This window comes from Squalius cephalus (assembly GCF_949319135.1).
Source record: "Squalius cephalus genome assembly, chromosome: 24".
In the NCBI taxonomy this organism is placed as follows: Eukaryota; Metazoa; Chordata; class Actinopteri; order Cypriniformes; family Leuciscidae; genus Squalius; species Squalius cephalus.
The window spans coordinates 28,413,453-28,426,607 of NC_137145.1; the positions used below are offsets into that span (position 1 = coordinate 28,413,453).

Consider the following 13,155-nt stretch of genomic DNA (forward strand, 5'->3'; position numbering starts at 1 on the left):
GTAAGTAAGTATTCCTTGGGATTCGAACCCATGAGCTTGGTGTTGCTAGCGCCACTTGACGGCTGTCGCAGGTGAACTCACAAAGCTCCGGTGTAGCCTGGGCTGCACACACACTCTCCTGTGATGTGGTGGCATGTGGCGTTGTTCTGGCACAGGCACTTCTGCTGGCAGCCGTTGCCGTAGGTGTGGCGTTCACAGAGGTCTTCGCAGCGCCAGCCGCGGTGTCCCGGCGCACAGAGGCAGGCTCCGCTGATGGGGTTACACAGCGCCTCGTTCTGGCACTGACAGCGGCTCCGGCAGTGTGGACCCCAGTGCTCGCCATCACACGCTGCACACACACACACACACACACACACACACACAGCTGCACTTCTGACACAGAAAACAACTAGACATGTGGAAAATAGCAGAGATTTGATCAATAATATATGTGATATGTGCAGTCGCTGAAGGAAAGATCAGCAGCATAGTTGTCTGAGCGAAGTTCAACATCAGGCTTGGGTTGTTTGTGAATGAAATGCTGCATCAGAGCTGCTTTAGTGTGTGTGTGAGTTCAGCACACGACACAGCACTGTCTTTACACTGTAACAGCCGCTATACATATGCATAAAGAAAGAGGACAAGCACTGTGACAAGACATCAGTGTTCAGTAAATGTGTTCATTTTAATAATCAGTTCATCTGTCAAGTAATGCAAATCATTAGTGTGACTGTAGATGTTTCTAGGAGTCAATCATGCAGAATCTGGAGTCATCTATTTTATAAAATCCTAAAGCTAATGCAGTGTATGACACCAATATACAGCACAAAATCATATATTTCACATATATCACGTCCTCTGGATATTTAAACAAGAATGTCATCAATGAATTTTAATCTAGAAATTAAAAAAATGTAGAAATACAGTGTTATTGAATTAACTCAATTAAAAAAAAAAATACTAATAACTTACTGACTATAAATGTATTTGTACAATTTACAGGCCCCCTGAGGTACATAAGCTGTCAAACATTTCAGCCATCTTTCCCCACACATTTTTATTATCCAAGCTAACAGGAAATATTTTCAGCACGTTCAGCAAGGTTCTCTCAAAGTTATGAACAAAGAATTTCCAGTAGCGTTAATAGAAGTCTTTAATAATGTTCTCTAAATTTTAGCATAAAAACTTTATTTATACATTGTTCATGGAATGTTTTTTTAAATGTTTTTGTTGGACATTTGTCTAATGTTTTTGAAATGTTATGTTTCAGAATTTTACATAATGTTAGCAAAACATATTATTGAAATAGGACATTTTACTAGGCTGCTTGGAACGCTGGGCATAACATCTATAGCACTACTTAAAATGAAAATCTCTTTTGGTCTCATGAAAGAGTGGTGGTGGCAGCGACAGTGCATTGTGCTGATATAGATAATATCGCCTATATAGATAGTACAGCAATAGATTAGGCGTTCTCCAAAGCGACAGTGACGCAGTGCTACAGTCGTAACCTGAGCTGTTTTAATATGCTGTCAGAAATGTCTAATGCATCTGAACAGAAGCAGGGATGAAACATTCCTTCCAGGGATATAAAATTAACAAATCCCAAACAACCCACAACCTGAATGTGTCCAATCATAAACCAGCTAAAATCAAATCTAAATGACATCACTCTGTATGATGATTAGACTGACGGTTTCAGTTCCATCATTAAACACTGAGACACGCCACATCATCATCTGCAGTCCGGCGACCCTCTCGCTCCGGCCACAGCTTTAGGAAAATATGAGGCAGGAAGTTCATAATCAAACAGCTGTGTATTAATACTCAGAGAAACAAACACACAACCCGCTGCACATGAACCAACTCATATACACAAGAACAACATGTGATGATGTAATGAGCTTGACGAACACTTAAGAGACCGATGACCGTTCATGTGTTCGTTTAGTTTAAGTTTAGTTAGTTTAAGCATGCATGACACAGCTGTCCACTCCTGGATATAGGAATGAATAATACGACTCATGCATGTTTTACAAATGTGTCAAAAAGACCGAACAATGTTATTTTAGAATAAGAGATGCTGGTCATTTGAGAATGACAACAACAACACTGGAGTCTCTTTTTCTAAGATCTTCTTTTTCTTGATGAAAAGTTGCATTAGGCTCATTTGAGCTTGTTTGTACACACATTGTGTCAGGTGTATGATGGTATATATGACTTCATACATCACTCCTCTGAAAGCAGAAAGCTATGAACTCACTATTGCTAAGACTTTTAAGATTGTATTTATCCACATACCGGGGAAAATCCCTGCTACTTCCAGGCTTTCCATGAACCCTGTGTTAATATTCTGAGGGTAATTCGAGACTTTTAGCATTTACTGTGATCAGAGCTTAGGTGTCCCAGATTACCCTAATTCACCCCACTTGAGTTCAAATCTGACTTTCAAATGAAAATATTAGTGTTTTATCTTCTGTATGTCAGGCCTGTGATGTCTTCCACACGACCTCATTGAAACCTCCATTCTGTTTCTTCAGGCAAATCTTACTAGAGTGCTTAAGTGAACCGTGACCCAGTTCAACATCAAGGTTGTCCACATCGACTCTATTCAACATCCTCTCATCCATTACAAACTCACGCTGCACACCAGTCAAATGTCCAAGAGACATTCCTTTCATTTGCTCAAATGGAAAAACTTCAATGCATGAACTGAACATGTCACAATATCACAAACCCTTTTGTGTCAAAGCTTCACTCACATTGGGTCTCATTCATGAAACACGAGCAGAACTAATTTTTGTGTAAATCGTGTGTAAAGTGGTTCTGGCGTAAATTTTCGGATTCATTAAAATGTTCGTATTTTCTAAATGTTAGTTGGTACGAAAGAAATCTACACCTGCTCCCAGCCATGCGTAAATAGTGCGTTTAACATCTGAACGTTTTGCTCATTAATAAGGCTGCATTTTAATTCACCTTAATCGGGTACATATTTACACAGCATTTTGAAAAAATATTATATATAGTAATTACGTTTTTTCTTTTTACTTTTATTATGAGACTGAGAGCAAGTAATAGCATCTGCAAATGGAACACAAGTCCGCAAGTCACAAGTGTTGCAGTCAAGCTTCATGTCGAACCATTTTCTTTTCACTTCTGGGACTGTTCGATTAACAGATGAAACTCCATTAACTGCAGTAATATGCTGCCAAGCTTCCTTTTTTTAGGACCTGATACGCCACTATGTGCGCTTGAAAATAAAATGTGGCGTTTTGAATGAACTTCTAATAATAAAACTTCAATTTCTGCATCTGAGAAATTTCTCTTTTTCATTCACTTTTGAGAAGACATGTTGAAATCCTTTGTTTGGTGTCATAATATGATGCCTATATAGTTGTCAGTCGGATTTAATGTGCGGGATTTATGGTAATTGAGAATGAGCGTGCATGCGCGTCCCATTTACGACTGATTGGAATTCATTAACACACACACACACACATTTCACTATCACATCTGACGTTTACGAAGTATTTGTGAATCAGACACAGAGTTTTCGGGAAGGTCTCTTTACGTGCAAATCACTCACATATTTTTACTCGTATATTTACGAATGTTTCATGAATGAGACCCAATGTGTTTCAACCATGCATCCAGGAGACCAGCACTGATTTAGCTAACTGACGATGAGTAAATGAGAAAACTGCAATCTAGATCTGGAAGCATGAAACTGTGTGTCTCTCGCACAGACTCACTTCACAACACCGATCACTGAGATGCTCAAACCACTGCAGAGATATACTATAATGCAGTAGTTAAACACAGCACAACACCACCAGTGAAACACAGCACATCTCCACCAGTGAAACACAGCACATCTCCTCCAGTGAAACACAGCACATCTCCTCCAGTGAAACACAGCACATCTCCACCAGTGAAACACAGCACATCTCCTCCAGTGAAACACAGCACAACACCACCAGTGAAACACAGCACATCTCCTCCAGTGAAACACAGCACAACACCACCAGTGAAACACAGCACAACACCACCAGTGAAACACAGCACAACACCACCAGTGAAACACAGCACATCTCCTCCAGTGAAACACAGCACATCTCCACCAGTGAAACACAGCACATCTCCACCAGTGAAACACAGCACATCTCCACCAGTGAAACACAGCACATCTCCTCCAGTGAAACACAGCAGATCTCCACCAGTGAAACACAGCACATCTCCTCCAGTGAAACACAGCACAACACCACCAGTGAAACACAGCACAACACCACCAGTGAAACACAGCACAACACCACCAGTGAAACACAGCACATCTCCTCCAGTGAAACACAGCACATCTCCACCAGTGAAACACAGCACATCTCCACCAGTGAAACACAGCACATCTCCACCAGTGAAACACAGCACATCTCCACCAGTGAAACACAGCACATCTCCTCCAGTGAAACACAGCACAACACCACCAGTGAAACACAGCACAACACCACCAGTGAAACACAGCACATCTCCTCCAGTGAAACACAGCACATCTCCACCAGTGAAACACAGCACATCTCCTCCAGTGAAACACAGCACAACACCACCAGTGAAACACAGCACATCTCCACCAGTGAAACACAGCACATCTCCACCAGTGAAACACAGCACATCTCCTCCAGTGAAACACAGCACATCTCCTCCAGTGAAAAACAGCACAACACCACCAGTGAAACACAGCACATCTCCTCCAGTGAAACACAGCATATCTCCTCCAGTGAAACACAGCACATCTCCACCAGTGAAACACAGCACATCTCCTCCAGTGAAACACAGCACAACACCACCAGTGAAACACAGCACATCTCCACCAGTGAAACACAGCGCATCTCCTCCAGTGAAACACAGCACATCTCCACCAGTGAAACACAGCACATCTCCACCAGTGAAACACAGCACATCTCCTCCAGTGAAACACAGCACATCTCCACCAGTGAAACACAGCACATCTCCACCAGTGAAACACAGCACATCTCCTCCAGTGAAACACAGCACAACACCACCAGTGAAACACAGCACAACTCCACCAGTGAAACACAGCACATCTCCTCCAGTGAAACACAGCACATCTCCACCAGTGAAACACAGCACATCTCCACCAGTGAAACACAGCACATCTCCACCAGTGAAACACAGCACATCTCCACCAGTGAAACACAGCACATCTCCTCCAGTGAAACACAGCACAACACCACCAGTGAAACACAGCATATCTCCACCAGTGAAACACAGCACATCTCCACCAGTGAAACACAGCACATCTCCACCAGTGAAACACAGCACAACACCACCAGTGAAACACAGCACAACACCACCAGTGAAACACAGCACATCTCCACCAGTGAAACACAGCACAACACCACCAGTGAAACACAGCGCATCTCCACCAGTGAAAAACAGCACAACACCACCAGTGAAACACAGCACATCTCCACCAGTGAAACACAGCACATCTCCACCAGTGAAACACAGCACATCTCCACCAGTGAAACACAGCACATCTCCACCAGTGAAACACAGCACATCTCCACCAGTGAAACACAGCACATCTCCACCAGTGAAACACAGCACATCTCCACCAGTGAAACACAGCACATCTCCACCAGTGAAACACAGCACAACACCACCAGTGAAACACAGCACAACACCACCAGTGAAACACAGCACATCTCCACCAGTGAAACACAGCACAACACCACCAGTGAAACACAGCGCATCTCCACCAGTGAAACACAGCACAACACCACCAGTGAAACACAGCACATCTCCACCAGTGAAACACAGCACATCTCCACCAGTGAAACACAGCACATCTCCACCAGTGAAACACAGCACATCTCCACCAGTGAAACACAGCACATCTCCTCCAGTGAAACACAGCACAACACCACCAGTGAAACACAGCACATCTCCACCAGTGAAACACAGCACATCTCCACCAGTGAAACACAGCACAACACCACCAGTGAAACACAGCACAACACCACCAGTGAAACACAGCACAACACCACCAGTGAAACACAGCACAACACCACCAGTGAAACACAGCACATCTCCACCAGTGAAACACAGCACAACACCACCAGTGAAACACAGCACATCTCCTCCAGTGAAACACAGCACAACACCACCAGTGAAACACAGCACATCTCCACCAGTGAAACACAGCACATCTCCTCCAGTGAAACACAGCACATCTCCTCCAGTGAAACACAGCACATCTCCACCAGTGAAACACAGCACATCTCCTCCAGTGAAACACAGCACATCTCCACCAGTGAAACACAGCACATCTCCTCCAGTGAAACACAGCACATCTCCACCAGTGAAACACAGCACATCTCCTCCAGTGAAACACAGCACAACACCACCAGTGAAACACAGCACATCTCCACCAGTGAAACACAGCACATCTCCTCCAGTGAAACACAGCACATCTCCTCCAGTGAAACACAGCACAACACCACCAGTGAAACACAGCACATCTCCTCCAGTGAAACACAGCACATCTCCTCCAGTGAAACACAGCACATCTCCACCAGTGAAACACAGCACATCTCCTCCAGTGAAACACAGCACATCTCCACCAGTGAAACACAGCACAACACCACCAGTGAAACAGCACATCTCCTCCAGTGAAACACAGCACAACACCACCAGTGAAACACAGCACATCTCCACCAGTGAAACACAGCACATCTCCACCAGTGAAACACAGCATATCTCCTCCAGTGAAACACAGCACAACACCACCAGTGAAACACAGCACAACACCACCAGTGAAACACAGCACATCTCCTCCAGTGAAACACAGCACAACACCACCAGTGAAACACAGCACATCTCCACCAGTGAAACACAGCACATCTCCTCCAGTGAAACACAGCACATCTCCACCAGTGAAACACAGCACATCTCCACCAGTGAAACACAGCACATCTCCTCCAGTGAAACACAGCACATCTCCTCCAGTGAAACACAGCACATCTCCACCAGTGAAACACAGCACATCTCCACCAGTGAAACACAGCACATCTCCACCAGTGAAACACAGCACATCTCCTCCAGTGAAACACAGCACATCTCCACCAGTGAAACACAGCACATCTCCTACAGTGAAGCACAGCACAACACCACCAGTGAAACACAGCACATCTCCACCAGTGAAACACAGCACATCTCCTCCAGTGAAACACAGCACATCTCCTCCAGTGAAACACAGCACATCTCCTCCAGTGAAACACAGCACATCTCCTCCAGTGAAACACAGCACATCTCCACCAGTGAAACACAGCACATCTCCACCAGTGAAACACAGCACATCTCCTCCAGTGAAACACAGCACATCTCCTCCAGTGAAACACAGCACATCTCCACCAGTGAAACACAGCACATCTCCTCCAGTGAAACACAGCACATCTCCTCCAGTGAAACACAGCACATCTCCTCCAGTGAAACACAGCACATCTCCACCAGTGAAACACAGCACATCTCCTCCAGTGAAACACAGCACAACACCACCAGTGAAACACAGCACATCTCCACCAGTGAAACACAGCACATCTCCACCAGTGAAACACAGCACATCTCCTCCAGTGAAACACAGCACATCTCCACCAGTGAAACACAGCACATCTCCTCCAGTGAAACACAGCACATCTCCACCAGTGAAACACAGCACATCTCCTACAGTGAAACACAGCACATCTCCACCAGTGAAACACAGCACAACACCACCAGTGAAACACAGCACATCTCCTCCAGTGAAACACAGCACATCTCCACCAGTGAAACAGCACATCTCCACCAGTGAAACACAGCACATCTCCACCAGTGAAACAGCACATCTCCACCAGTGAAACACAGCACATCTCCACCAGTGAAACACAGCACATCTCCACCAGTGAAACACAGCACATCTCCACCAGTGAAACACAGCACATCTCCACCAGTGAAACACAGCACATCTCCACCAGTGAAACACAGCACATCTCCTCCAGTGAAACACAGCAGAACACCACCAGTGAAACACAGCACAACACCACCAGTGAAACACAGCACATCTCCACCAGTGAAACACAGCACAACACCACCAGTGAAACACAGCACATCTCCTATAGTGAAACACAGCACATCTCCTCCAGTGAAACACAGCACATCTCCACCAGTGAAACACAGCACAACACCACCAGTGAAACACAGCACATCTCCTCCAGTGAAACACAGCACATCTCCTCCAGTGAAACACAGCACATCTCCACCAGTGAAACACAGCACAACACCACCAGTGAAACACAGCACAACACCACCAGTGAAACACAGCACATCTCCACCAGTGAAACACAGCACAACACCACCAGTGAAACACAGCACATCTCCTCCAGTGAAACACAGCACATCTCCTCCAGTGAAACACAGCACATCTCTTCCAGTGAAACACAGCACATCTCCTCCAGTGAAACACAGCACATCTCTTCCAGTGAAACACAGCACATCTCCACCAGTGAAACACAGCACATCTCCTCCAGTGAAACACAGCACATCTCCACCAGTGAAACACAGCACATCTCCTCCAGTGAAACACAGCACATCTCCACCAGTGAAACACAGCACAACACCACCAGTGAAACACAGCACATCTCCACCAGTGAAACACAGCACAACACCACCAGTGAAACACAGCACATCTCCACCAGTGAAACACAGCACATCTCCTCCAGTGAAACACAGCACATCTCCACCAGTGAAACACAGCACAACACCACCAGTGAAACACAGCACATCTCCTCCAGTGAAACACAGCACATCTCCACCAGTGAAACACAGCACATCTCCACCAGTGAAACACAGCACATCTCCTCCAGTGAAACACAGCACATCTCCACCAGTGAAACACAGCACATCTCCTCCAGTGAAACACAGCACATCTCCTCCAGTGAAACACAGCACATCTCCACCAGTGAAACACAGCACATCTCCACCAGTGAAACACAGCACATCTCCACCAGTGAAACAGCACATCTCCTCCAGTGAAACACAGCACATCTCCACCAGTGAAACACAGCACAACACCACCAGTGAAACACAGCACATCTCCACCAGTGAAACAGCACATCTCCTCAAGTGAAACAGCACATCTCCACCAGTGAAACACAGCACATCTCCACCAGTGAAACAGCACATCTCCACCAGTGAAACACAGCACATCTCCACCAGTGAAACACAGCACATCTCCACCAGTGAAACAGCACATCTCCACCAGTGAAACACAGCACATCTCCACCAGTGAAACACAGCACATCTCCACCAGTGAAACACAGCACATCTCCTCCAGTGAAACACAGCAGAACACCACCAGTGAAACACAGCACAACACCACCAGTGAAACACAGCACATCTCCACCAGTGAAACACAGCACAACACCACCAGTGAAACACAGCACATCTCCTCCAGTGAAACACAGCACATCTCCTCCAGTGAAACACAGCACATCTCCACCAGTGAAACACAGCACAACACCACCAGTGAAACACAGCACATCTCCTCCAGTGAAACACAGCACATCTCCTCCAGTGAAACACAGCACATCTCCACCAGTGAAACACAGCACAACACCACCAGTGAAACACAGCACAACACCACCAGTGAAACACAGCACATCTCCGACAGTGAAACACAGCACAACACCACCAGTGAAACACAGCACATCTCCTCCAGTGAAACACAGCACATCTCCTCCAGTGAAACACAGCACATCTCTTCCAGTGAAACACAGCACATCTCCTCCAGTGAAACACAGCACATCTCTTCCAGTGAAACACAGCACATCTCCACCAGTGAAACACAGCACATCTCCTCCAGTGAAACACAGCACATCTCCACCAGTGAAACACAGCACATCTCCTCCAGTGAAACACAGCACATCTCCACCAGTGAAACACAGCACAACACCACCAGTGAAACACAGCACATCTCCACCAGTGAAACACAGCACAACACCACCAGTGAAACACAGCACATCTCCACCAGTGAAACACAGCACATCTCCTCCAGTGAAACACAGCACATCTCCACCAGTGAAACACAGCACAACACCACCAGTGAAACACAGCACATCTCCTCCAGTGAAACACAGCACATCTCCACCAGTGAAACACAGCACATCTCCACCAGTGAAACACAGCACATCTCCTCCAGTGAAACACAGCACATCTCCACCAGTGAAACACAGCACATCTCCTCCAGTGAAACACAGCACATCTCCACCAGTGAAACACAGCACATCTCCACCAGTGAAACACAGCACATCTCCTCCAGTGAAACACAGCACATCTCCTCCAGTGAAACACAGCACATCTCCACCAGTGAAACACAGCACATCTCCACCAGTGAAACACAGCACATCTCCTCCAGTGAAACACAGCACATCTCCACCAGTGAAACACAGCACATCTCCTCCAGTGAAACACAGCACATCTCCTCCAGTGAAACACAGCACATCTCCTCCAGTGAAACACAGCACATCTCCTCCAGTGAAACACAGCACATCTCCACCAGTGAAACAGCACATCTCCTCCAGTGAAACAGCACATCTCCTCCAGTGAAACACAGCACATCTCCACCAGTGAAACACAGCACAACACCACCAGTGAAACACAGCACATCTCCACCAGTGAAACAGCACATCTCCTCCAGTGAAACAGCACATCTCCTCCAGTGAAACACAGCACATCTCCACCAGTGAAACACAGCACATCTCCTCCAGTGAAACACAGCACAACACCACCAGTGAAACACAGCACAACACCACCAGTGAAACACAGCACATCTCCTCCAGTGAAACACAGCACATCTCCACCAGTGAAACACAGCACAACACCACCAGTGAAACACAGCACAACACCACCAGTGAAACACAGCACATCTCCACCAGTGAAACACAGCACATCTCCACCAGTGAAACACAGCACATCTCCTCCAGTGAAACACAGCACATCTCCACCAGTGAAACACAGCACATCTCCACCAGTGAAACACAGCACATCTCCACCAGTGAAACACAGCACATCTCCACCAGTGAAACAGCACATCTCCACCAGTGAAACACAGCACATCTCCACCAGTGAAACACAGCACATCTCCTCCAGTGAAACACAGCACATCTCCTCCAGTGAAACACAGCACATCTCCTCCAGTGAAACACAGCACATCTCCACCAGTGAAACACAGCACAACACCACCAGTGAAACACAGCACATCTCCACCAGTGAAACAGCACATCTCCTCCAGTGAAACAGCACATCTCCTCCAGTGAAACACAGCACATCTCCACCAGTGAAACACAGCACATCTCCTCCAGTGAAACACAGCACAACACCACCAGTGAAACACAGCACAACACCACCAGTGAAACACAGCACATCTCCTCCAGTGAAACACAGCACATCTCCACCAGTGAAACACAGCACAACACCACCAGTGAAACACAGCACAACACCACCAGTGAAACACAGCACATCTCCACCAGTGAAACACAGCACATCTCCACCAGTGAAACACAGCACATCTCCTCCAGTGAAACACAGCACATCTCCACCAGTGAAACACAGCACATCTCCACCAGTGAAACACAGCACATCTCCACCAGTGAAACACAGCACATCTCCACCAGTGAAACACAGCACATCTCCACCAGTGAAACAGCACATCTCCACCAGTGAAACACAGCACATCTCCACCAGTGAAACACAGCACATCTCCTCCAGTGAAACACAGCACATCTCCTCCAGTGAAACACAGCACATCTCCTCCAGTGAAACACAGCACATCTCCACCAGTGAAACACAGCACAACACCACCAGTGAAACACAGCACATCTCCACCAGTGAAACACAGCACAACACCACCAGTGAAACACAGCACAACACCACCAGTGAAACACAGCACATCTCCTCCAGTGAAACACAGCACATCTCCTCCAGTGAAACACAGCACAACACCACCAGTGAAACACAGCACATCTCCACCAGTGAAACACAGCACATCTCCTCCAGTGAAACACAGCACATCTCCACCAGTGAAACACAGCACAACACCACCAGTGAAACACAGCACATCTCCTCCAGTGAAACACAGCACATCTCCACCAGTGAAACACAGCACATCTCCTCCAGTGAAACACAGCACAACACCACCAGTGAAACACAGCACATCTCCACCAGTGAAACACAGCACATCTCCACCAGTGAAACACAGCACATCTCCTCCAGTGAAACACAGCACATCTCCTCCAGTGAAACACAGCACATCTCCACCAGTGAAACACAGCACATCTCCTCCAGTGAAACACAGCACATCTCCACCAGTGAAACACAGCACATCTCCACCAGTGAAACACAGCATATCTCCACCAGTGAAACACAGCACATCTCCACCAGTGAAACACAGCACATCTCCTCCAGTGAAACACAGCACATCTCCACCAGTGAAACACAGCACATCTCCTCCAGTGAAACACAGCACATCTCCACCAGTGAAACACAGCACAACACCACCAGTGAAACACAGCACATCTCCACCAGTGAAACACAGCACATCTCCACCAGTGAAACACAGCACATCTCCTCCAGTGAAACACAGCACATCTCCACCAGTGAAACACAGCACATCTCCACCAGTGAAACACAGCACATCTCCACCAGTGAAACACAGCACATCTCCACCAGTGAAACACAGCACAACACCACCAGTGAAACACAGCACATCTCCACCAGTGAAACACAGCACATCTCCTCCAGTGAAACACAGCACATCTCCACCAGTGAAACACAGCACAACACCACCAGTGAAACACAGCACATCTCCTCCAGTGAAACACAGCACATCTCCACCAGTGAAACACAGCACATCTCCTCCAGTGAAACACAGCACATCTCCTCCAGTGAAACACAGCACATCTCCTCCAGTGAAACACAGCACATCTCCACCAGTGAAACACAGCACATCTCCTCCAGTGAAACACAGCACATCTCCTCCAGTGAAACACAGCACATCTCCTCCAGTGAAACACAGCACATCTCCTCCAGTGAAACACAGCACATCTCCACCAGTGAAACACAGCA

At 46.8% G+C, this 13,155-nt stretch overlaps 1 protein-coding gene across 1 annotated transcript in view; it reads right to left on the minus strand.

The window, feature by feature from the left end:
• The window catches only part of megf10 (multiple EGF-like-domains 10), a 107,609-nt gene that overhangs the window by 44,905 nt on the left and 49,549 nt on the right, over positions 1-13,155 (minus strand). The window contains exon 6 of the mRNA XM_079860902.1: positions 82-328. Coding sequence (XP_079717028.1) covers positions 82-328 — 247 coding nt within the window. The remainder of the gene's footprint in view (positions 1-81; positions 329-13,155) is intronic.